We start from the raw sequence: 24,708 nt of genomic DNA on the forward strand, positions 1-24,708 counted from the left end.
GTTGTTGGAGCAGCTCTTAGCTTGGGCAGAATTCAAATGAGCTCTTGCAATCAACATGCAATTAATTGTTATACACCTGGGCATCAGGGTCCCATGCACTGCTGGTGTGAAGGGAGTTCAGGTCATCTCAGAGCCCAGGTGGGGCTGGGGTGCTCAAAGTTGGGCAATCCCAGTTTGCAGGAGAGATCTCTGAAAGGTCAACCTTTGGGTTGCAAATGTGGTCAACCGATCTTGGTTCAGATGTTAATCATAGTGGCTGGCATTTACTGACGACCTACTGTGCGCCAAATCCTTTTCTCGGTGGGCCCGACTCCATTACAACAGCCTGATACCCCTCCCCTTTTTATAGACAAAGAATTGAGGCTCCCAGAGGTTAGGTGACTGTTCAAAGGTCCCACCTGGCCAAGCCCCAGAACTGCCTGACCCCAAAGTCAGTATTTTTGACCACTCTGCCCCCACCCCAACCTGGAAGTGTCTGAGTAGACAGCCTCTGCAGGGCATCCGTACCTACCAACTACAACTTTGTGTGTCCAGACCTCCTGGGGTCACGCTGCTCGGGACCTCAAGTGCGGATGGTCTGCGGGAGGAAGCCTCATTTGTCCTACACAACACATGCATCGGGCACGTCTTTGCCACCTTTGCCGCTGTTCCATGCCACAACAGAGAGCCCAGGCAACCGTGGGTTCCACCTGCCAGAGAAGCCCTTCTCCTTGCTTTAGGCAGTCTAAGTCCCCGGGGGCGGCCCCCAGGGGAAGCACAAGCCCCAAAGACTCTACAACCCTGCCTTCCTGGTGGGATGCCCCTGCTGAGGGGTCCTGCGAGTCCAGGTCCAGGGGAGGGCATCCCTCCCGGGTGAGCTTGTGGGAAGCCCGGGGACCTTTGCAGTTCTGATCCTCTGGGGTTCCTTGCTAGGGGTCCTTCCCGCCGGCCCGCGTCCCTCTTGGGGAGCCCAGCGCGCCCGGGTCTTGAGTAGGATGCCCTCTCCTGGCCGGGTTTGGGGCCCGCCCCCGGCCCCCGTGGGGAGCCTCTTGCTCCGAGAGCGCCTTGCCTGGCGTTCTTCCGGCTTCTCAGCGCCCCCGGCCGGGCGCGGGGCTCCTCGGGGGCGTCCCTCCCCTCCGGGTCCCCCGCCCGCGCCCGGCGTGGGGCGCCCCCTCTCCCCGCTTGGGGCGGGCGCCGGAACAGTGTCGCCGGCCGCCTGCAGGTGTCTCCCCACGGAGGGGCGCGCGTCCCTGCGCCGTGGCCGCTGCCAGGCGCCAGCGGCTCCTCGCCGAGGTGCACTCGCGCTCCGGGCTCCGGGCGCGCCGGAGCCGCTCCGCCGCCGCCGCCCGCGCCCCCCGCGCCCCCGCGCCCCCGCGCCCCCCGCGCCCGCCCTCGCCCCCGCCCCGGGTGGCGGGGCCATGGGCCCGCGCCGCGTCCGCCGCCGCCCATCGCAGGCGCCCGAGCCCCGGGGCGCGGCGGGCAGCGGCCGCTGACGCGGGGCGCCGGCTGCCAACTTCGCGCGCGGAGCTCCCCGGCGGCGCGGTCCCGGCGGCGCGGGCGGCATGAAGACGAGCCGCCGCGGCCGAGCGCTCCTGGCCGTGGCCCTGAACCTGCTGGCGCTGCTCTTCGCCACCACCGCCTTCCTCACCACGCACTGGTGCCAGGGCACGCAGCGGGTCCCCAAGCCCGGCTGCGGCCAGGGCGGGCGCGCCAACTGCCCCAACTCGGGCGCCAACGCCACGGCCAACGGCACGGCCGCCCCCGCCGCCGCCACCGCCGCCGCCGCCGCCGCCGGGAACGGCCCCCCTGGCGGCGCGCTCTACAGCTGGGAGACGGGCGACGACCGCTTCCTCTTCAGGAATTTCCACACCGGCATCTGGTACTCGTGCGAGGAGGAGCTCGGCGGGCTCGGTGAGTGCCGGCGGCGCCGGCGGCGGGGCTCCGGGCTCCGGGCTCCGGGCCCCGGGCCCCGGCCCCGCGCGCCCCCCGCGCCCCCCGCGCCCCCCGCGCGCCCCGGCCCCGCGCGCCCCCCGCGCCCCCCGCGCGCCCCCCGCCTGCCGCCCGAGGGGTCCCGGCGCGCCGCGGGGCTCGGCCGCAGCCCGGGGCCGGGGGCGGGGGCGGGGGGCGCGCGGGGGGCGGCCGGGACGCGCGGCCGTGCGGGGCTCCGGGCGCAGCGGCTGCCCTTCCCGAGCGCCGGGCGCCTGCGGGGACGTCGCCGCGCCCCGGGGAGGCGCGTCTCCAGGGCCCCGGCTCCCGGGCTCCCGCTCCTCTCCGCGCCACAACTCGTCTCCCGGCTCGCCCCCGCCCCCGCCGTCGTGGCGGGGCCCGGCCCGCTGCGGGGAGGGCGCGCGTCCCGGGAGCCAGCGGCCCCGCGGGGGTGGGGGTCGTTCTCCCGGACGGGGCTCGGGCGGCCCGGGAGTGGGCGGGGGGAGGGGAGGGGAGGCCCCCCTGCCCCCCCTGCCCGGGAGAGAGGAGGGGGCGGGCGGGGAAGCGGGACTGCTCGGCCAGGCTCCAATCAGATTGGCTGGGGGGTCACTTTCCAGTAGGCAGAGCAAACTGCTCCCTGTGCCTCACCGCCTCTTTCCGTGCCCTCCCCGGGCAGCCAGGGCGGAGGCAGTGCCCCCGAGGAGGGCAGTGAGGCCCTGGGCGGCGGCCGGGTGCGGGGCCACACCACCCACTGCCGCCCAGACCAGGTTGCTGTAGGTCCGGGCGCGCGGACCCTCTGGAGGGAACTGACCTCTCTCCCCAAGGTTAAAAGTCTGTGCATTCACGGAACGCTCTTGTGCGTCTATGCGAGCACTCCGGTGTCCAGGGGGTGGGTGACAACGGAGTTTGCCCTGAATGAGCCCTCGGCCTGTTCGTGTAAGGACACAGACAAGAAGGTGTAAGATAAACCCTAGGAGGCTGCTCCCTCTGCCTGGAATTCCCTTCCCCACAGCTTCCGGGGCCTCAGCTCCCCTGGGACTTGCCCACCTGTCTTCCCAGGCAGGGTCTTCTGGAGAGAAGATCTCCCCATCCCCTTTGGAGGCAGGGTCCCCTAACTTTGTCTCTCATCATCACCTTTATCTCCTTCATCAGACTCGGCACAACCTGAAATTTTCTGGAGCCTGCCTCTGGTCACTGGCTTCTTGTCCCTTGTCTCTGCAGGATGTCCCCGGTGAGGGTAGGGACTGAGCTGCCTGGTTCACCGTCATCCCCCAGCCTGTGGGTAGTGTCCTCTGCATAGTAGGTCGTGTACATTTTTATGGGATTCACGTTGGGTGAGACCTTGGGATGATAAAGCAGAGGTTTCCCCGGGGTGCTCTCTGCTCTGCCTTGCCTCTGGAGGTACTGGGCTGGACTTTTCTGTGACCACCTGTGTGACACTAGCCATGTGCCAGACACTCCGTGTTTGGATACGGTTCCACCTCTGACCACTTTCTCCCCATCAGACTCACTTCTGGTGTGCACTCAGAAGTCACATCTTTACTCCAGGTTGTAATTAAAACAAAAAACAAAAAACCTCAAAAGGCATCTTGGCTAAAATTCTCTGCGTTCCACTCAGCCTGACCCTGACCTTTTCCACGGAGGTCTTGTAGTGTCTTGTCCTGGAGAACATCCGCACCTTTTGGGGTAGAGGTCCCCCACACATCACCTTCGCTTGTCAGCAAGTTTCTCCTTGGTGTAGAAATGCAGCCTCCTTGTCTTTCCTTCATACATGTACTTAAAAACACAACATTGTGTCTCTGGAGTTGCCTGGTCCCTGCGGTCCCTTCCTCTGTGGGTGTCCGGGCCCTCGATGACTGGCTGAGCCTCTTCACTGAGGTCTCTCTTGGCTTCTCCCTGAAGGTCACGGCCCCACCGCTTGCAGGTACTTCCCTGGTTGGAGCTCATCCGTGTCGCTCATCCAGGGCTTGACACAGGGTGTTTAAGCCGGAGCAGTTTTAAAAATTATTAATTGAAAAACATTTAAAGCAATGTTAGCTTACATTTATTGAGCTTTTAATGCGCACCAGGCACTGCTAAAACTTCTCACCTGCCAGATCTTGCTGACTCCTTGCCAACGCCTCCGCGGGAGGCACTTCTAGGGTGCCTACTTTTCAGATGAGGAGCTGGGGGTTCAGAGAGGCTTCTGGCCAGGTGTCCCAGCTGGCAAGGGGGCCCCGATTATCTTTGGAGACAGAAAGGGATCTGGGTGGAGTGAATGATGCTGCTGGGGGATCCGGGACGGGTGTCATTTTGGGGGGTGGCACTCAGCCTAAGACCCTCATCCCCAGTCCTGTGTTCGTAAAAACATGGGTGGTTAGTTTGTTGGGCAAATAATGCAAACCCACAGTTTTTCCTTTCCCTTTGATCGCTGTTGGCTAGAGATCGCCCCTCCCAGAAAATCACAATTTTCCTCCCCGAGAGCTTGGAAAATAGTTATCAGCCTGTCAGAGCCGGTGAGAAATTTGGGAGGTCTGAGCCAGCTTGGATGGTTTCCCTGGCTGATCCCACGGTGCCCAAATCCTGCCTTTGCCACCTCTGTGGTCCTGAAGGGATGTCAGGAAGTACCTGGCCTCAAACTTTTGTTGCTATGACAACACTTCTTCTGCGTTCGGTGACCATTTTTTAAATTTATTTTTTACTTGAGGAAGGAAAAAAAAAAAAACCCCGCCCCCAACAACTCCCCTCCCCGGCCCTAACAAAACCCCTGCCCTCCTATCTGCCCACCCCTGAGACATCGCAGACCATGTCTCTTTCCCTCCCTCCCAAACTACAGGCAAGGCTTTCTTTCCTTCCCAGCGTTTCACGTTCACCCCAATGAAAACGCCAACCACGAAATCCTGACCTCTCCGTGAGAAGCAGCTGCTAACTGCTCCTTCCTCTCCAACGCCGGATCGGTAATTTCTTTCTGCGCCCAGAAGAGCCTCTCCCCACTCTGTGCAGCCACAGGGAAATCTAATAAGCCCTTTTACCCACATGAAAAAATCTACAGCGTTCACAAAGAAAACTGCAGCCTGTCCTAAACAGACACAATTTCACCAGACCGGGCACAAAGAAAGCTTTTCTCCTTCCTCCAAGAAGGAGCATCAACCTCCTTCAACAAACAGAAAGGGAGCATGGCCTTGACACAGAATTACCCCGAGCCCTTCACGCAAATTGGATTTCTCCTCTGGATTAGATGCTCAGAAGGGCTGGGTGGTTGCCCGTTGTAGGCATTGGGGGGGGGGGGGCGGGGGCAGCGGAGGAAAGGTCCGGAAAAGGAATAGTGTGGTTCTGGGGGTGGGGGTGGGGTGATGGGTGGCCGGGCTGTGTGGTGGTGCTAACTGGGAGCACAGGTGAGGATGGACTTCGTCCGGTGTGTGTTTGAACCCGAGGAAGGAGGAGACTCGGGAAGACCGATGGGGTGGCAGGGCAGAGTCGGGGAGGGCTCCCGGGATGCCTGGAGGGAGGTGAGACATCCCTGGAGGGAGGTGAGATGGAGGCAGCCACAGGGAAGGGCGGGATGGGTCACGGGAAGCAGGAGCAGGACCCTCTGAACCCACTCTTTCCCCTGGGATGGAGCCCATCCTCCTCTGTGAAGGATGGAGGCTTCCCGAGTCTCCTGTTAGCAGCGTGGTTTGGGCAAGAGCCTCAGTTTGTTCCCCTCTAGAATGGGCATCAGAGCAGGTGGCACTTGCTGGAAGTGGGAATATTCAGTGAAATAGTGTGGGGAAGATGCCGTGCCCCTGCTGGGTGTGGGAGCGCCCCTTGCCACCCCCCCCTCTCCGGTGCTCTTCTGCAGTGGTCACCCTGCTTCCACCGTTGACCCCACCACCCCAGTCTGCTCTTCACCCAGCCCCACAGCAGCTGCCAGATCCTGTCCCTCCTTTGTCCAGCCCTGTCTGATGGCCCCACTGTCACTTAGAGTCAAAGTCACGTCCTCCCATAGCTCCTCCACAGCTGTGCCACTCCTCTGGGCTCCTCTCCTGCTCCCCTCATCGTGGTCACTGACTCCTGCCACACTGGCCCCCAACGCCAGCACCCAGAGTCTTCGCACTGGCCCTTCCCTCTGCCTGGACAGCTTTTCCCCTAGGTGGCCACAATGTTGTTTCTAGAAACTTCTTCAAGACAGTGCTGAGCTCTCTCTGAGCACCCAGTTCAAAATCGATCTCCCCACATGTTCCCTGCTTGATTTTTCTCCCAGCACTTGCCACGGGCTTTGATCTCAGTGTTGCTTGTTGGTTCTGCGTATTGCCCACCAGCTCGGTGAAGGTGGCGGCCAAGTTTATCTGCTCCGGTCGCTGCTGGTTCCTTAGCGCTCGCAGCGCCGGCCCGGCCCGTACTAGGTGCTCCCTGAACATCCGGGGCTTGAATGCTGGTTGTCGTTAGGAGCACTGCCCCTTCTCGGGCTCCGGGTGTCTTCTTACCCTGCAGTGAGGCGGGGGGCCGGCTGGGGACCCCTCCCCGTTCACGAGGTGCCTGCTACACACGACCCCTCCCTTACACAGGGTGTACGTGGGGTGCGTGTGGGTGGGGGCGTGCTCACCAGGAGGAGAAAGCCCCTTGCTGACCCCCCATGCCTTTCTTGCTTCCCCATCTTTTCTATGGAAAAATCTACCTCTTCTGCTTGTTCCCTTAAATTATGCCGATAAACCTTTTTCACCAGTGTGAGGACCGGTCTGACGTTCCCGCCCAGGAAGGTTCTAGTGTTGGGAGTGTGTTGGTGTAATATCGGATGGGCTTTGTGTTGGGATCGCCCGGTGGGTGAAGACTCCGACTTTGAAAGGCATGGCTCTAAGTCCAAGACCAGCGTTGTTTCCTTCCACTTCAGGAACGCTTCTATGGCAGCCAAGTGCCATGGTGACACCTGCTTTCTGGGGCACAGAGGGATAAAGTGACTTGCTCAAGGTCACACAGCTACTAAGTGGCAGAAGGTTCTAGAACCCGGCTCTTGCCTGCTATGCTGCACCACACCCCCACCAACCCAATTCGTTCAGGCACCCTGGGCTCCTCCAACAGAGGAGAGCTGTGCACCGGGAGTCATGAGCCCCAGGTTCGAGGCCAGACTCTGCCGCTAGCTTGCCAAGTGACTCTGGCTAAGTCCTACTCCTTCTCTCAGGACTTTTCTTTCCTTACCTGTAGAATGAAGATTTTGTTTGTTTTTGGTCTGGGTGATGGAGGCAGCAGAGCACCCCATGATGACAGGCTTCAGGGACAGACAGCCCAGGCCCCAGCCCTCCCAATCACCACTCGCCTGCTGTGTGGCCTTGGTTGAGGCGCTTATCCTCTCTGGGCCTCAGTTCCCTTGTCTGGGACACAGGGATGATAACAGCTGCCCCACTAGCCTGGCTGGAGTTAAAGGTGATGGTGCGGGTGCTCTGTGGGCGCACAGCAAACCCTCAGTGATGGCACTGGCTGTGACTGACCCTGTGGCCTGGGGGTCCGCTCCGAACTGTCCATCTGTTTTGTTTGGCCTTAAGTGTTTACAGTCTTGGAATGGGTCACCAACATTTGCAAATTGAGATACTTCACGGAAACATCTGGATTTATGGCCTTCCTCAAAAGCCTGGCAGGTCCGTGAACACTGGGCCTGGGATCCCACGGGAGAGGCACCGGCCTATGCCTATGGCCTCCCCCTCATGTGAACACCATCTGCCCCCTTCCAGGGGCTCAGGCCCCAAGCCTTGGAGTCCTCCAGGACCTATGGCTCTGCCCTGGCCTGTGCCCCAGTGCCCAGCCCCTGGACTAGGACAGTAGCGCCTCCCTGGGCTCCCTGCTTCTGCCCTCGGCCTCCATGGTCTGCCTTCTACTCAAGTGAGATCGCCTCCCTCCACTCTGCGTGGCCTCACTTAGATTCAGGGCTACCCACCTATGGGGCCCGGGGCCTGCTGTGATGTACCCACATTGCCTCTCTGACCCCACCCCCTTCACTCCACGCTAGCCTCAGGGGTCTCCTTGCTGGTCCTGGAACAGGGCAACGCCCTCCTGCCCCTGGGCCTTTGTACTTGCTGTTCCTGCTCTCTGGGGTCTCTTCTCCCAGGCAGGTCTGGGCTCAAATGTCCTGTTTCCCAGAGGCCTTCCCTGAGCACTGGCTCTCAATCAGTGACCTCACTCCCGCTCCCCAGCACTGGTCTCCCACCTTCTCCCCCCATGGCTGTAATTGTTGTCTTACTGACTACATATTGTCCTCATTGATTTTGTTTATTATAATCTCTCCCCTTCCCACATGCCAGCTCCGTGGGGGCAGGACTTGGTCCATTTCACAGGATGCCACATTCTGGGACCTAGACGAGCTCATCTGCACTTAGTAAGGGTGCACGGACTGTGTTGAATGCATTTAGGATTCTAGAACTTCTCTGGACTTCTGGGTACAGTGAGAGGCCCGGGCTCTGTGCTCCATGCCCATCATTCCCGTGGGCTTGTCATTCGTTCTTTCTTTGCTCCCCCTCTTCCATTCTGCTCCTGAGAAGCAGTGCTCCATGGGACCCTGTGGAGAGCTGGAGGGGTTCAGAATAGTCATCACCCCTGTTTAAATTCTGGGGCACCAGGCTCAGAACCATCTATGACCTTGGGCTTCTGTGTTGCCTGCAGGACTGTGATGGTCCAAAGTGACAGAAGTGGACTTAAGTCCCAGTCCAGAAAAAGGCATGTTTCAGAGAGGCTGCTGTGCCCCACAGCGTCCAGGCAGAGAGGCCATCCCCAGGCCCCGCAGCTCAAAGCCAAGGCCACCCAGGCTCCTGCAGCTCTGAATCGATGGGCCCTCCTGCCAACTAACACCCTACAAGGGCCAGCCTGGAACAATAAGAGAGTGTCATAGAGGGCGTGGTGGGGGCTGTGGGGACCTGGAGACATGTACCTCAGCCAAAGGGGCAGCTGCTGAGCCCCAGACGATCATCCTCATTGCAGGGTGGAGGCCCACAGGGGGCCCACTTGTCCATTTTGTCAAAACTCCAGGTGTTTATAAGAAATCTCTTGCTTGTGTAAAATTCAAGAACTGATTCAATTAAAAATAAGCCTGTCCTGTGGGCCAAAAGCAAGCCCTTCTGAGGGGTGAGCAAATCCTCCTCTTGCTAGTTTGCCATTTCTAGAGCAGAGCTCCGCTGGTAACAGGATTCGATCCCATGTCTGTTGGTTCATGGTCTTGAGAGAATCTGATGTGATGGCATGGGGCCGGGGGCTGAGGCTGGTGCCATCTGCCGTGTTCTGGGAGGGGGGTGTGGGATCACACAGCCGGTCCTGTGGGGACAGAGGACCGGAACTGGGGATCAGGGGAACAGATGGCACTTGGGCAGATACTGAGTTTTAAAAGATTATTTATTTATTCATTTGTTTGAGAGCGAGAGGGAGAGAGAGCTCAAATGGGGGGAGAGGCAGAGGCAGGGAGACCAGCAGACTCCTTGCTGAGCTCCAGCCCGACGCAGGGCTCAATCTCTGCGATCATGACCTGAGCCAAAATCAAGAGTTGGACGCTTCACCAATTGAGCCATCCAGGTGTCCCCCTCCCTTTTTAAAAAGTAATCTCCACACCCAGCAAAGGGCTCAAACTCACAGCCCTGAGATCAAGAGTCGCATGCTCCACTGACTGAGCTGCCGGGCACCCCTGTGGTGTCTCTTAATAGTTTCATGAGAAGAGTTTGGGCGTGTGGCATGGCTGGATCCAGCAGGGTTGTTGGGAATCTGAGTCCTTCCAGCACTTGGCTCTGCCTTCCTCTGGGTTAGCTTCTTTCTCAAGTGGACTCTCCCCCTGTGGCCATCCCTGGAAGCTTTGAGCTCACCTCCTGTCCTTCCAGGAACTCCAGTGGAAAAGTGAGTTCTTCCTTCCCAAGGTCCAAACAGAAGTCCAGAACTGGTTCTCAGAGGATCCACTGGATTATGTCCTTACCCCTGACCCGATCAGTGTGGCCCAAGGGAGTGAGCTGTGTGGGTTGGCCGGGCCTCATTCACATGTACCCTCAGTCACCTGGTCATGCTCCTGGGGTGGGAGATGAAGACAGCTCTGCCTGAACCACATGGTCTGAGAGTGAGAGGAGTGTAGCAGTTAGCTCTTGCTGCGCAACACTGGGTAACAACGACGGCCAAGCTTCAGTGGCATCGAACTGCAGGCATTTACTCAGTTTGAGTCTGTGGCTCAGCGATTTAGGATGGGCTGGGTTGGGCTCACTCACGTGTGGTGGTCACTGGCTGTGGGCTGGGATGATGTTGGCACCCGGGCCTCTTATCCTCCGACAGGCTAGCCTGGGCCCGTTCTCATGGTGGTGGCAGAGACGTGACGGCTGGAGCAAGCTGCACCGTGCAAGTGCTCTTCCAGCCTCTGCATGCATCGCATTTACTTACATCCTATTGGCCAAAGCATGTCACGTGGCCGAGCCCAGCGTGGGTATGTGGCGGATGCTGTGGAGTCACGGGGGCCAAGGGCATGGAAACATGGAAGGGTGAAAGAGTTGGGGGCATTATAGCAATCACTGTATCACAGGCATCCCTCAGACTCCAGGCCTGGTCCTAATAGAAGGGACAGTAGATGCTGGTCAGGTGGGAACAGAGATGCCCCCTCCTTACGCAGCAGGGGCACATCTGGGAACCCAAGGAGTTTGTGGCTATGCCGTCAGCCCTGGCCTCCTTCTTTTAGCCAAGACACTGCAGCTGTGCTGGAGGCCAGAGGTTCTACACCATATGGTGCTCTGGGGTTCTACGACGCTGGTGCGAAACCATGTACCTGTGTCACAGAGAAAGGCATCCCCCCTAAACATACCATGTGGCCTACAGTGTCCTGAGACCTGTCCCTGGAGACCGCATCAGGCTATCCCTGACACACCTGGTGTCTCCCTAACTTGGCTGATGCCCCCGATTCATCTAGAGAACTGGTTAAAGTGCAGGTACCCAGGGTCTTGCCCTTGGACTTTTTGCTTGGTTGGTCTGGGGCGAGGCCCAGGAATCTGTATTTCTAAACAGCTCCCCAGGGGTTTTGGAGACGCAGCAGTTGTGGGCACGAGCGTCTGAGCCAGCCCTGTCATTTTGCATCTGGCAATGAATGAGGCAGTGGGCAGGCCTGGCGCTGGCTTCTGCAGAGTGTGGGGTGGGATCGGCCCCCCGGCAGCACCCTTGCCCGCTGGCTCCACCTGCCTCCTCCTGCTCTCTTGTCTTCTGGAACCATCTTCCTCTCACCCCGCTCTGACCGGCTGGCCGCCCTGCAGTTCTGAGCGCTCCAAGCTGGTGTCCCACTCTGGGGTGTTTGCTCTTGCCAGTGCCCTGCCCCGAACTCCCTTCCTGTGTGTCTAGGTCTCTGCTCTGCCGGCAGACTCTTGCCAACCACCAGCCCTAGCTCCTGTCTCCTCCAGAGGCTTCTTGCCCTCACCACACGTCTGGCTCGCTAAAATGACCATCTTACTTATTTGCACGCCTCTTTATGATTTGTGTCTCTCGTGCTAAAGTGAGCAGAGACCACGTTCAGCTGCTTCTCACTGTGGTGTCCCAGGAGCAGGGCACAGCGGTCCTTAGGAAGGGGCAAAATCCCTTGGCCTTGGAGAGCTGATGCCCAGTGCCTCCTGGTCCTGGGAATGTGCATATTGCCTCGGAAATGCTCCTTGTGGAACCATTGAGGGCTCCCAGAAGGGCCAGTCATGTGGTGTCAGGGGGAGTGGAGTGGACACAACAGGGCAAGGTCAGACGGTCCTGGCTTGTGGGGAGACAAGCCCGTCCCAGGGATCTCAGAGAGCCCAAGGAGGATGCGGTTTGGGTGGGGACACTAGTGGAGACAGTGGTTTAGAACAGAGCAAGCAGGTGTTTATCCCCTTCCGAGTTTTCAGAGGAAACGTGGTCCTCAGTTTCTGTATCTGGAAAGTGGGGTTCATTGTGGTACCAAGCTTTTGGACTGGCTCCTTCCAGGATTCCTGGTTGATACCTAGTCCGAATGGAAGGCCAGACTCTCTGCCCCCAAGCAGTCCCTCAGCTCCAAAAACCTATACGAGGGAACTGAACTCTATGGTTGGCTGGTAATGTTGGCGAGGTGTGGAAGGTGGCCTGGGCGCAGGCTGCCCAAGCCGTTTGGAGAGCGTGGTTGTAGGGTGCAGGGCCTGCCCGGCTCCCCACTGGTGGGGACTCCAGGGTCCCTCTGCTCCAGCTTCAGGGAGCAGAGCTGAGGGGACGGCCAGTAGCTGCAGGAGCCTTGTCCTATGTCCCAGCCTGCCAGGGACCGGGTCTGAGGTGACACCTGGACCAGGGTGGGGAGGGGAGGTCAGTGTAGGGGGAGGGAGGGACATGGAGGGAGAGAGACACAGATGTAGACACCCACGCAGAGGCACAATGGACATGCAGGCATACACAGACAAGAGACGTGCACGCCGCATACATGTACACTCACACATGCACACACACACAGGCACATGTGTGCACACATGCACATGTATGTGGAGGGAGCGGCCTGAGTTGCTGGAGGAGAGGGGCAGAGGGGAGCCTGAGGTAGCCCCGGGAGCCAGGAGGGGCACATATGGCCCCTTCTCTGCTCTCTTCCAGGAGCACAGGAGTCTGTGGCTCTTCCAGGCCTTCCTCCTTTGGCCCTGGGCATGTGGGGGACACAGGACAGCCTGGCCAGACCCTCCCTCATGCAGTCTTCCTCCTCCTTCCATCCATGCCCTATTGGGGGGCTTCCACTCATCCCAGCTCACTGCGCCTCTCCAAACTGTCCCCAGTTATTTTTATCCATCATTCACCATCTAGGAAACTCAGTGTGTGGGAGGCAGCTTCTCCGCAAGCCAACTGGATCTGCGCCCTGTCGCCTCTGGGACACACTTGTGGATCCTCCCCTCCCCTCCGTCTGTGTCCATTTGTCCTCCCTTCTCTCCGGGCCTCTCTCTACCCTGTGTTCTCTGTCAGAGGGTCCAGTCCCAGAAAAGGGGGAAGGAGGCTTATCTCCTTGATTCTGTCTGTACCCCTGTGCTCTTGGCTGCCAGCCTTGTCCTATGTGGCACCTCCACCCACCCCCCACTCCCAGCCTCGTCAGAGCTCTTCTGGGTGGTTCTGGAAGAAGCATGGAGAGAGGGAGACCCTCCTTGGAGCACAGTGGGGTGGGGTGGACACAAGTCTCGAGTCATCACTCAGTTGAAGGGAATGAACAAAGCCCAAACTAACCACTTGCCTTCTCACCCTCATCAGCCGGGACAGGCTGCGTCGTGCTGCCGTCACCACTTGCAAATCTGGGAAGGTTCAGACAACCATGGGGACTGTGTTTCATGCTGTCCTCATCAGGGACCTGGATAAAAGAGGTTCCATCTCTAGGCTTCCATGGCTGTATGGCCAGAGACGGGGATGAGTTTTGCCTACAGGTGGCACCTGCCACTGGCCAGAGCAAATCCCACGATCACATCTAACATCCTCAGGGGCTGGAGGATGGCAGCCCTACCATGGGCCTAGGAAGCAGGAGCTGGGAAGATTGGTGACTGTGGGGCTGGCCGCCACACCCACACCCTGCCCCTCTCAGCCCCATCTCAACAAATGACAAAGGACACACACACACATACATACCATTCAGTCCATCAGCAAATCCTATTGGCTTCTTTCTTTTTTTTTTCTAAGATTTTTATTTATTTATTCATGAGAGACAGAGAGAGAGAGAGAGGGTGAGAGAGAGGCAGAGACACAGGCAGAGGGAGAAGCAGGCTCCATGCAGGGAGCCCGACATGGGACTTGATCCCGGGTTTCCAGGATCATGCCCTGGGCCAAAGGCAGGCGCTAAACCACTGAGCCACACAGGGATCCCCCCTATTGGCTTCTTTTAAAAACACATCCAGAGTCCAACCATTTCTTGCCTTCTCTCTGCTACTGTGGCTGAGCCAGCACCATCTCTTGCCTGGACGACTCCTGCAGTCCCGTCGCTGGTCTTCCTGCCTCCCCTTCCTGCCATCCCCACAGTCTGCTGAGGGATCCTGTACACATTGGATCATGTCCTTCCAGGAGCCTCATCTCACTTGGGAAAAGCTGAAGTGGTCCTGTCAGTGGCCACAGAACCTGACCTAAGTTGTCCCTGTTGTCCCACTACATCCTAGCTTCTTCTGGGGGGCTTTTATGCAAACACTCCCAGGCATCCTTCTGCCTCAAAGCCTTTGCACTTGCAGTTTTCTCAGCCCAACAATCTTTCCCAGATTCCCAACCCCTCACTAATAAAATGTCCCCTGTTGTGTGAGGTCTTCCCTGGTCACTGTGTTTAAATCTGTGACCCCCACTCTCAGCACACCCTCTTCCACCACTGAGTTTAATTTTTTTTTTCTCCGCAGCACTTCTCCCAGACATTCATTGACCTCAAATGCCCCAGTGATAAGCAGCCCGTGCTCTGAGAATCACGATCTATGTCGACTCTGTTTTATGGACAAGGACACTCAGTCTCTGTAGGGAAAAGACCTCCTTGAAACCATCCCCCGGTCACTTGCAGAGCTGGTGCTAGGACCCAGACTGCTTCCCTGTGGCCCTGGCTTCTAGTTCCTGGTCCTTGATTATCCCTTAAAGATCTGCAGACCTTGACCTTCGGTTTCATGACTTCTGCTCAATTTGTCAGAAGGGTGGTTATTTAAAAATAACCCTTCTCTGCCCCTCAAAAAGCCACATTTCCTGGGATGGGCAGGAAGTGAACAGTTGGAATTACTCTGATGGGAAGTCTTGAGATTTTTTTTTAAAGATTTTATTTACTAGAGAGAGAGAGAGAGAGAGAGAATGATTGGGGGGGGGGCAGAGGGAGCAGGAGAAGCAGACTCCCTGCTGAGCAGGGGGCCTGACCTGGGGCTTGATCCCAAGACCCTGAGATCATGACCTGAGCCAAAGGCAGATGCTTAACCAACCGAGCCACCCAGGTGCCCCAAGCCTTTGAGATTCTTAATCATTCTTTCATTGATTTTTGTGAGTGCCTACTGTATGCTAGGTTTTGTCTATAAGTGCAGGGATGTTAGCAGGTAACAAGGCAGAGGAAGTTTTTAGTCTCATGGAGCTTGCATTCTAGAGCAGGAAGATAGCAAGAAATTGTGTATACATTTGTGCATTTTACTGAGATTTATTGAGCCCCTACTAAGGCCACTGTGGATTTGGTGGTGAACAAAACAAGGTCTTGTCTTCACAGATCTGACATCGTAGGCAGGATAGATCATGGAGAATGGGTTTATTGGTGATCCTGGCTCATGTGGCACTAGATTCAGGCCAGAATGACTCCAGGACTCAGGGAGTCGGGGAAACAATCAGACAGCCTACAGGAATGAAGGCTGACGGGAAGTGAAGGCTAACTTGCTGATGCCACATGTGTTCTTGGTTGCACAAGCCCGACACATCTCTGTGACTTTTCAAGCTTGCTTTTCATTTTCCCGCTAAAGATGGTGGAGTAGAATTTGGAGACCCGTGGCCATCTTTCCATATATGAACCCTTACCTGCCAGCCACGTTGTTCTGGAACCTCAAGTATTTTCTAGGATAGTTATTCTCATCTTCAAAGATTTATTCTTCTTTGAGTATTTGTTTATTTTATTTTTAATCTTTTTATTTTTAAAATATTTTATTTATTTATTTATTTAATTTTTTTTTCGTTTTTATTTATTTATGATAGTTAGAGAGAGAGAGAGAGAGAGAGAGAGAGAGGCAGAGACACAGGCAGAGGGAGAAGTAGGCTCCCTGTGGAGAGCCCGATGCAGGACTCAATCCCAGGACCCCGGGATCACACCCTGACCCAAAGGCAGATACTCAACCACTGAGCCACCCAGGTGTCTCCTCCTTTGATTATTTGGAAGGATTTTCTGGAAGCTGTCTTGTTTTCCTTGGTCTTCATCTACTTATTTATTAACTCACTCATTCATTCAACCCATTTACCAAGCACATATCTGCTAGGCAGCAGAATACTTGGTGAATTTGATGAACAAGATCCCTGTTCTCAAGGAGCTCACATTGCAGTGGGGAGAGAGAGAGAGAGAGAATAAATAAGTTAATAAAATAATGATAGATAATCCAGTGATTGCATAGAGACATAAGTGCTGTGAAACAGGGTCATGAAGTGGCACTCAATGTTGGAGTTTTTGATAGGGTGTCATGGAAGCTTCCTTGAAAAGGATGCCATTTGAAGTGAGACCTGAATGAGCTGAGGAAGGCAGCATTCGGAGGTGAGGAGTGTTCCAGGCTAAATAAGCCCATCCTTAGTGGTGGATCTCTTTGGTTTTCTACCTACAGAGTCAATTATCCGTGAGTTGTGTTTTCTCGGAAAATAATTTATTCATTGAGATTTTTGAACTGACCAGCACAAAATTTAGTACAGTATTTTCCTAGGATTAAAAGGAAAAGTCTCTTTGATTAGTTTTCTTTTTGTACTCCTCATCTTGTGGATTTGAGTTTTCTTTCTTTCTCTTATTTTTCTTGCTGGAGTCTGCCAAGTGTGATAGGAGCCCTGGTGAACATTGCTTTTCAAACCCTCCAGAACATGTGGACTGGCTTGAAATCCTTACACAGGACCTGGGCTGAGATGTTGCATCCTCATGATGGAGGTCCTGATAATTTGTTCTAGCTTCCCCTCCTTATTTTTCAGCCCAGGTCTTGCCGAGCTGTTTTATGGTCCTTCCCTTCTTTCATCCCCCTCCCCCTCAGCCTGTTCTTAAGAATCAGTTCTATATTTATCAATTCTGTTTGTTTAAATTTTGGGATCCCTGGGTGGCGCAGCGGTTTGGCGCCTGCCTTTGGCCCAGGGCGCGATCCTGGAGACCCGGGATCGAATCCCACGTCGGCCTCCCGGTGCATGGAGCCTGCTTCTCCCTCTGCCTATGTCTCTGCCTCTCTCTCTCTCTCTCTCTGTGACTATCATAAATAAATTAAAAAAAAATTAAAAAAAAATAAATTTTCGAATACGGTCTGTTTTCCTTTGGCTTGGTTTCTTTGAGGTTTGTTTTATTAGCATTTTCAAGTATTTGAATTGAAAACTTTGTTTCTTTAGTTTTTTAAAAAAGGAATGCATTTAATACTATGAGTTTGCCTCTGACCCTTACTTTGGCCCTGTCTTGTGAGTTTCAAAATGCAGTGCTTTCTCTGAAATGATTTTTTAAAAAAATTCTGAAATTACAATTTTGGGTCTAATAGTTCTGAAATTTCAGTTTAATTTCTCATTAATCCAAGAATAATTTAGTAGAGCATTAGACATTTCCCAGTACTTTGTCTTATCTGCTAAAATGTTTGGCATCAGTTTCTAGTTTTACTGAATGATAGGGAAAGTAGCCTGTGAACTTTCTGCTTCATAATTAAAAAAAATTTTTTTGGTATGTGTCTTGGTGAATGTCCCTGAAAAAGTAGGGACATTCCCTGTGTGTAGGGTAAAGCAGCTTTATAGATAGCATTTTTCAAGGACTTTCTTGTTTATTTCTCTGCTTTCTTGATCTGCCAAGAGCTGAAGTAGGTCAAAATCTTTCCCTTCCATAGAATTCTTTCCATTTTTACTTGTGTCTCTGATAGTTTTTGTTTTTTATAAAGTCTGAATCTATGTTATTCATCACAAAACAATTCATGACAGTTATATTTTCATTGTGAAATTGTGGATTTTATCTTTTGTCAAGATAAAATGACTATTTTCCCCCAGTGAATGCTTTTTGCTTTGGATTCTATTTTTTTCATATTTTAATATTTCTATCTCAGCTTTGTTTTGTTTGTGTCTCTTTGATATGTCTCTTTCTAGCCTTTTCATTTTAACTTTCCATGTCTTTCTGTTAGGTGCATATTTGGCAAGAGCACTATGGTTAGATTCTGTCTTTGGTACAACTGGAACATCTTAACCAAACAGGACTTATAAATACATTTGATGTCATTTCTCTCTCTCTCTCTCTCTCTTTTTTTTTTTTTTTTTTTGTTGAGTGCTTCCAATTTTGTAGTCCTTTTTCTTTACACATTTTCTTTGTTTTATCTTTTACTATATGGATTAGGTTTTGTTTCCTTTTTCTTTACTAATAATTTAAAAATATATACACACTATTGTTAATAATGTTTGTAGTTCTTGGGCTTCTATTTCTCTGGTAACTATGCAGAGTGATACAGCATCTAGTGCATTTTTAAAATTCTGCTTTTTACTCATATTTGTAACAACAGTTGCAGAGTGATCCTTTGCTTAGCTGGTTTCAGTGCTAATTGCAAGTTCCTTTAGTTTACTTTCCCTCCGTTTTAGTTCATATGTTATTTGGAGTTGAATGCGAGGTATGACAGTCACCAGTGGTGTTCCGGGTCCCATGCTAGATACTGGGATAAATTTTTGAAGAGGATGACAGGGTAGGTTCCTGCCCTCATGGAACTTCTAGTTGTATGTGTATATGCATGTGTGTGTACACTCATATGTGAGTGTGTGCGTGTGAATAATACACAAGGGAGGAAACCTACCCCCTCTGAGGAGGGAGATTTAATTAAGACTTGAAGAGCGAGAGGAAGAGTTTCATGGGCAGGTAGAGGAAATGGCACGTGCAAAGGCTCTGTGTAGGGACAGATTGGTGAGTGGGAAGAAGGAAGATGGGTGTGGCTGGAGTATTTTGAGCCAGGAAGTGGGAGAGGCAGCAGAGACAAGATTGGGGCTTTATGGGCATGTAGGTGTGGGTTTTGTCCTCAGTGCACATGATCTACTTCTTTACTCTTGAAACAAACAAGCAAGCAAGCGAGCAAACAAACAAACACTAAGAATAGCTTTCCTTGGTCTTTGGATATGAATGATAGCATGGCTGGGTATAGAATCCACAGGTTTAAATCTTTTCCCTCAACATCCTGTGGGCTTAACTCTGGTTTCTGGCATCTAATGTTGGAGAAAAGATGTCTAAAGTCAGACAAATTTTTCCTTTGTAGGAAACCTTTCCCCCTTTGAATTCTTGTGTAATTTTTCCTTATTTTTCCTCAATATAGAGAAATTTTCATGGAATTTAGAAATGTTGATTTTTAAAATTAGCTGTGTACCTGTTGAGATTAACTCAAGGAAGCTTGACTGTATCACTTTCTCAATTATTTCTACCTTTCCACTTGTTCCAAGCTTACCACTTATTTATGGGATTGGTTTCTGTTTTCTGACCTCTAAGGCTCTTATTTTCTCTCTCATAATTTTGATGTTCTCTTTGTCTCATTCTTTAGGAATATATCCTGGTTGATGTTCTGTGAGCTTCCCAGATCTGTGGTTTGATGTCTGACATTAATTTGGGAGTCATTATTGTTTCAGATATTTTTCTGTTCCTTTCTCTCTCTCTCTCTTTTTCCTTCTTCTTCTGGTATTCCCATCACACATATGTTATACCTCTTATCATTGTCCCACAGTCCTGGGATGTTCTGTTCAATTTTTTTCCTTTTCTTTCCTCTTTACTTTTCAATTTTGGAGATTTCTATTGAGATATCCTCAAGCTTAGAGACTCTCCTCAGCTGTGTCCAGTTCGTCCATCAGCTTGTCAAAGACATTCCTTATTTCCATCACAGTGTTCTCGATCTTTGGTATTTCTTTTTGGTTCTTTGTTAGTTTTCCATTTTGTGTTGCCCATATGTTCTTTCATGCTGTCTACTTTGTCCATGAAAGCCATTAACACGTTAATGATAGTTGTTTTCAGTTCCTGGTCTCATAGTCCCAACAGCATTGCCATTTCTGAATCTGGTTCTGATGCTTGCTCTGTCTCTTCAGATTATGGGTTTTTTGTTTGTTTGTTTTGTTTTGCCTTGGAGTATGCCTTGTGATAATTGTCCTGATGGCTGAATGTGATGTACTGGGTCTAAGGAACTGCTGTAAACAGGCCTAGAGTGGGCTGGGCTTGGGTGTTTGCCTTCCCCCGGTCAGTTAGGCTCCGATAATACCCCAGTAGGTTAGGGTTTGGTTAACTAGGTTTTCTGGAGGGCAGGCCTTGTTAAGAACAGAACACTCTGGCATATTTCAGGATAGTTCCTTTCCTGCTCCCCTGCTGGAAGCATGAGAGGATCTTTATCTGATATTCATTGTGAGGACCTGGTAGACCTTCTGGAGGTGAAACTTACAAAAGTGTGTGGACCCTGATGATTGGGTTCCCCTGGAGCTTTTATCTCTCAGACTTATCCACACTGAGCCTCTGGCAACCTGTCAGTTCCAGTTCCAGATTTCCTACTCCGGGCTGGTAGGTTGTAATTCTCTGTATCCATCTGTCTTTCCAACTTTGAGGGAACAGTTTGTCCTGTGACCTCACTTCTCTTAGGGTAAAATAAGAGTTGTTGATTCTGTTGCTTGTTCCACTTTTGAGTTCTGGTTAGGACAGATCAGTGACTTGCAGGCTCCCTATATGCTGGACCAGAAGCTGAAAGCCCTGTGTTGTCTCATTCTTTTGCATTCCAAAATAGTTTAGAAACTTTGTTCTCCAGCTTCTGGCCTCTCTGGAAATTTGGGAGAGAGGCCTCCATCCCCACGTCCTTCATACTTTTCTACTCTAGTGACCAAGGTGAGACTCTCCTAGACTAGCCATGATGGTGCCTTGCTTTCTGTCCCCTGTACCCCAACATGGTTTTGCTTGGACTTCTAAGGGTGGGAAGTGTGGTGTCTCCACCAAGGGGAGACAAGAGGAGGCTTGAGGACCTAGTTTCAATTGCAGCTCAGAGGAGCAGAGACATGAAAGAAAGACCCTTTCTACCTCTTGAACTGGGTCTCATTATGTCCCTAAGTCACGTCAAAATGTCTTCTCTAGGACAGAGGTTGAAGTGCCTTGGGTTCATTCTTACTAACACTCTGCATTGCTGGTTTAGGTTTCTGCAGGGTTCATTTCACCCTTCATTCCTTCCAGTGGGTGACCCTGCCTTTGTATCTGTGGTACCTTACAGTAATTCCTGTCCTCTGTGGCTCCTCTTTCACCTGGACTGCCTTCCAGACAGCTCTTCTCAATGAAATCTGTTGTCTTAGCCTCCAATCTGCCAAACTTGGTTATAGAATTTAGAGTTTATACTTTCTCAGAGATGCAAACAAATGCTTTCATGAGTTATCTGTGCTTCCTTTAATAAGTGTGCTTCAAAGAGGTACTTCTCTTCTCTATCTTGAGTATATCCTTCCCCTTTTTAGAGTGTAGAATTGTCCTCCCAGCGCCCTCTGGGTGACTATTTTCCATGTGTTTCCTTATTTTGAGTATGGTCTCACAGGTCTCTCCAGGTGTAGTATTTGCTCATAATAGAGCAGGTCCTCTTTTTTTTTTTTTTAATTTAAAAATTTTTTTTTCCTCTTTGATCTTTCTAACTTACACCTGGCTGCTGTTAGGTTCCTGTTCACCTGTCTTAAGTTCTTTATTTTTATTTTTAATTTTTAAAAAATATTTTATTTATTTATTCATGACACACACACACACACACACACACACACACACACACACACACACAGGCAGAGACACAGGCAGAGGAAGAAGCAGGCTCCATCCAAGGAGCCCGATGCGGGACTTGATCCCGAGACTCCAGGATCATGCCTTGGGCTGAAGGCAGTGCTAAACTGCTGAGCCACCCAGGAATACCCTATTTTAATTTTTAATTTTTATTTGAAGATTTTATTTATTTATTCATAAGAGACACACACAGAGAGAGGCAGAGACATAGGCAGAGGGAGAAGCAGGCTCCTCGCAGGGAGCTCAGTGTGGGACTCAATCCTCAGACCCCAGGATCACGCCCTGAGCTGAAGACAGACACTCAACCACTGAGCCACACAGGCATCCCCTGTCTTAAGATCTTAACTGGTCCTGATGGCTGGCATTTTTATTGCTAAGCTGATTTCTGTTTTGGGGGATTTAAAAAATATTTTGTGACTCTACAAGCTAGAGGTTGAACCTCCTTTGCTCACCTTTTGGTGAGCCTTGAATATGGCAAGGAGGAATTACTTTCCTTAACAGAAATGGGTGATGTGAAACTACGCTTTCCAAGGTGCACGCTTCCTATGTTTTTCCCCGTCTTTGCCCAGTTTTCTTTGCAACACAAGATGCGATGCACTGTTGCCTGTCCGCTCAGGCTCTTGGCCATGTGCCCTCACTGGGAATCGCAGATGCTGGATGCAAGCTGGGGGTGAATGGTCTTGGTCTCCATAGAAAGTGGTTCATGTGCTACAGAGGTTGGACATTGCTTCTACCACATGCAGGGATGTCACAGACTTAGGGTGGTAGGGCCCTTCAGGTATCTTCTTCCTTGCCTGCAAAGATAAGTGGATTCATGGAAATTCCTTTTTGGTTTGGTAGAGATCATTGCTGATAGGCCCCATTTGTAGCTCCCCTTGTAGCATTTCACTACTTGGTGTGTTTCCTTGACATTTTGGTTGAAAGATAAGGGAGGGCAAATCATGCATCCCTGGCATGCCACCAGTCCTAATCTAGAAGCCCCACATCCTCTGAAGGGCATAGATTTTGCGAAGGAGGAGGGGAAAGTGTGGTAGACATCGCCACTGGATTTAGAATCAAGAAAATATAAGTTGGCATCGTGACCCATTGATTCACTCATTTGCTCCTTTATTACATGACTACCCCCTAAGCTTTGGATATACATTAAAATTTTATCAGGTGCTTTATCTTAATAGGAATAGATAAAAGATGTCTAGCACTGGGTCTCTGTCCTGGGAAGAATTCCTCCGGGCTAGCTCTGTGTGATATTGACTAAATGACATAAACTAGCAGTACCTCATTTTACCCATCAGTAAAATGGCCATAAAAGCACAAAACATCTTGTGATCTTGAGAAGGTGCAACATACAGATGAGGTCTCATCCACAGGGCCCAGCATCAGGGTGCATGTGTATGTTTGCTACTTTCAGGTCTGGATGAAGCTCTTGGGTTGCAGGGAGGTGGTCTAGGATGGGGATGCTAGTGGGAAAAGAGAATTCTGTTAGCTTTTAAATGGCTCTAAGAGATGCTGGGAGTCCAATCAGCACTGCTGAGAATGGGGGGAGCTGCCAGCAAGTCGCCCATTGCCCACATGTCCAGAGGAACAGAGCTTAGTGGAGGGAAGGTTCTCGGTTCTAGGGGCTGGAAGGCTGTCTCCATCTCCTGGGTCCTACTCAACAGAAGGGGTTTGTTCTTTTTCTTTGATGGAAAGCCATATCCTTGAAATTTCATTAATTCATTCATTCCTTAGGAAGTTTTTTTTTTTGAATGCATACTCTATGCCAAGTATTTATTTATTTTTTGTTCTTGTTTTTGGGGGCTAGTTTTTGGTAGTACGGTATCACTGACGAAAAAGACAAAATCTCTACTCATCAACTTTTGATTCCTTTTTAAGGAGGAGAGTGGCAAGGCAACAAATAAATAAATAAGGTGGTTTCAGAGAGTGAGAAATACAGTGAAAAGAGGGTCGGGGAGACAGGACTTTCTGGGGAGCCAATGTTTTCCCTGAGAACCGACTGTTAAAAAGGAGGCTCCCAGTGAAGATATGGGAAAAGCGTGTCAGGCAGAGGGAACAGCAAGTGTGCAGACCCTGAAGTGGGAGCAGGGGATGAAAAAGAGGTGGATATGACTGGGGGTCAAGTTAGAAGCTGATTGTAGTGATCCACACAAGATAGATTGAGCTAGAAGAAGTAGATGTGGGAAAGGGGGTGGTGGAGATGGGGGTGGGGGTGGGCTTGGGAACTGTTTTGCAGGAAGAAGCAACAGGACTTGATGAGGAGGCCAGCAGAGGAGGAAGAAGGGTCAGGGGTGACCCCTGGGGTTTTGATCTGAGAGACTGGTGGGTGGTCCCATTTGCTGAGAGACAGAGAAAAATAGGGAAGAACAGGTTCAAGGGGGAAAGTCAGGAATTTTGTTTTGGGGCATATTGGGGTATAAATACTCATGTTGACATTTGACCTGCTGAGGACCAAGGACAGAAGTCCAAACTATTGCATGAGTGTGAGTGTGGATGTGTGGGTGTGTCCTACGGAGGGTTTGTCAACATTGGCACGGTTGACCTTTTAGATTGGCTCTTTCTTTGTTGTTGTTGGGGGGCTGTCCTGTGCATTGTAGGGTGTTTAGAAGCCTCTGTGCCATTAGCACCCACCTCAGTGGGCCAAAATGACCATCAAATTGTCTCCAAGCATTGTCACATGTCCTCTGGGGGACAGAATCGCTCCTGGCTGACAGTTAACACAAAATCTTCCCAGGGACACGTACTGTTGTCATAGTCGAGTGCCAGCAGCCTACTTCCTCACCCATGGTCGACATCCTTAATTGATCATATTACTTTTTTGTACGAATCTCAGACACCACCTCCGAATCCTTCTTGACACGACTGACCAATAGCCGTCATCAGTGACCGAGATTGGTCATGAGAGGAAACTCATTTACTCTCCCTTTTCTGGGTTGGAAAAAAAAAAAAAAAAAAGAACCCAGAATGCCGCCTGGGGCCCACACGCTTGTTTACAGTGAAACCCTCGATAGCAGTCTCCGTCCATCTGTGCCTCAGTATCCCTGCCTGTCAGCTGGAAGTGAGGCTAACTGCTTTCTACGGATCCGACACAGCCTTAAGTGGGAGGATCAATGAGATAATCTTGGTAACTCAATTTGAGTTTTTGGAGGCGGGCAGAGTATTACAGAAATGCACAGCGGGATCATCATCTCATGGGGTGCTGTGAAGGTGAACCTGTAAATAATTAGGAAACATTTAGCTGTTATAAAGTGCCAGGTTTCATAATGGGAATAATGAAAAAGAAAGGCTCTCAGAAGCGGGCAGGCAGGTTGGAAGGCCTAGCAATCGGCTCTCGGGCGATACTGCCGGGAGGACGGAGGGGTGGTGCTCAAGGCTACGGGAATCTGTGTGTGATGTTTTGTTCAGGTCCCGCGTAACCATGGAGACAGACTTCCCCCCCTTCTTGCCGTGGAGCT

The 24,708-nt window shown here is 52.1% G+C and overlaps 1 protein-coding gene across 3 annotated transcripts in view; it reads left to right on the forward strand.

Annotated features, from left to right (window-relative positions):
- The first annotated feature begins 1,410 nt into the window (after nucleotides 1-1,410).
- Nucleotides 1,411-24,708, forward strand: part of GSG1L (GSG1 like) — a 204,815-nt gene continuing 181,517 nt past the window's right edge. Inside the window, exon 1 of one of the 3 annotated variants that reach the window (XM_072753608.1) lies at nucleotides 1,411-1,890. In XM_072753608.1, the coding sequence (XP_072609709.1) occupies nucleotides 1,542-1,890 (349 nt within the window). In that variant the 5' untranslated portion in view covers nucleotides 1,411-1,541. The remainder of the gene's footprint in view (nucleotides 1,891-24,708) is intronic. The other 2 variants (XM_072753606.1, XM_072753605.1) reach the window with 2 other exon arrangements.

Source organism: Vulpes vulpes, chromosome 3 (assembly GCF_048418805.1).
Source record: "Vulpes vulpes isolate BD-2025 chromosome 3, VulVul3, whole genome shotgun sequence".
NCBI lineage: Eukaryota > Metazoa > Chordata > Mammalia > Carnivora > Canidae > Vulpes > Vulpes vulpes.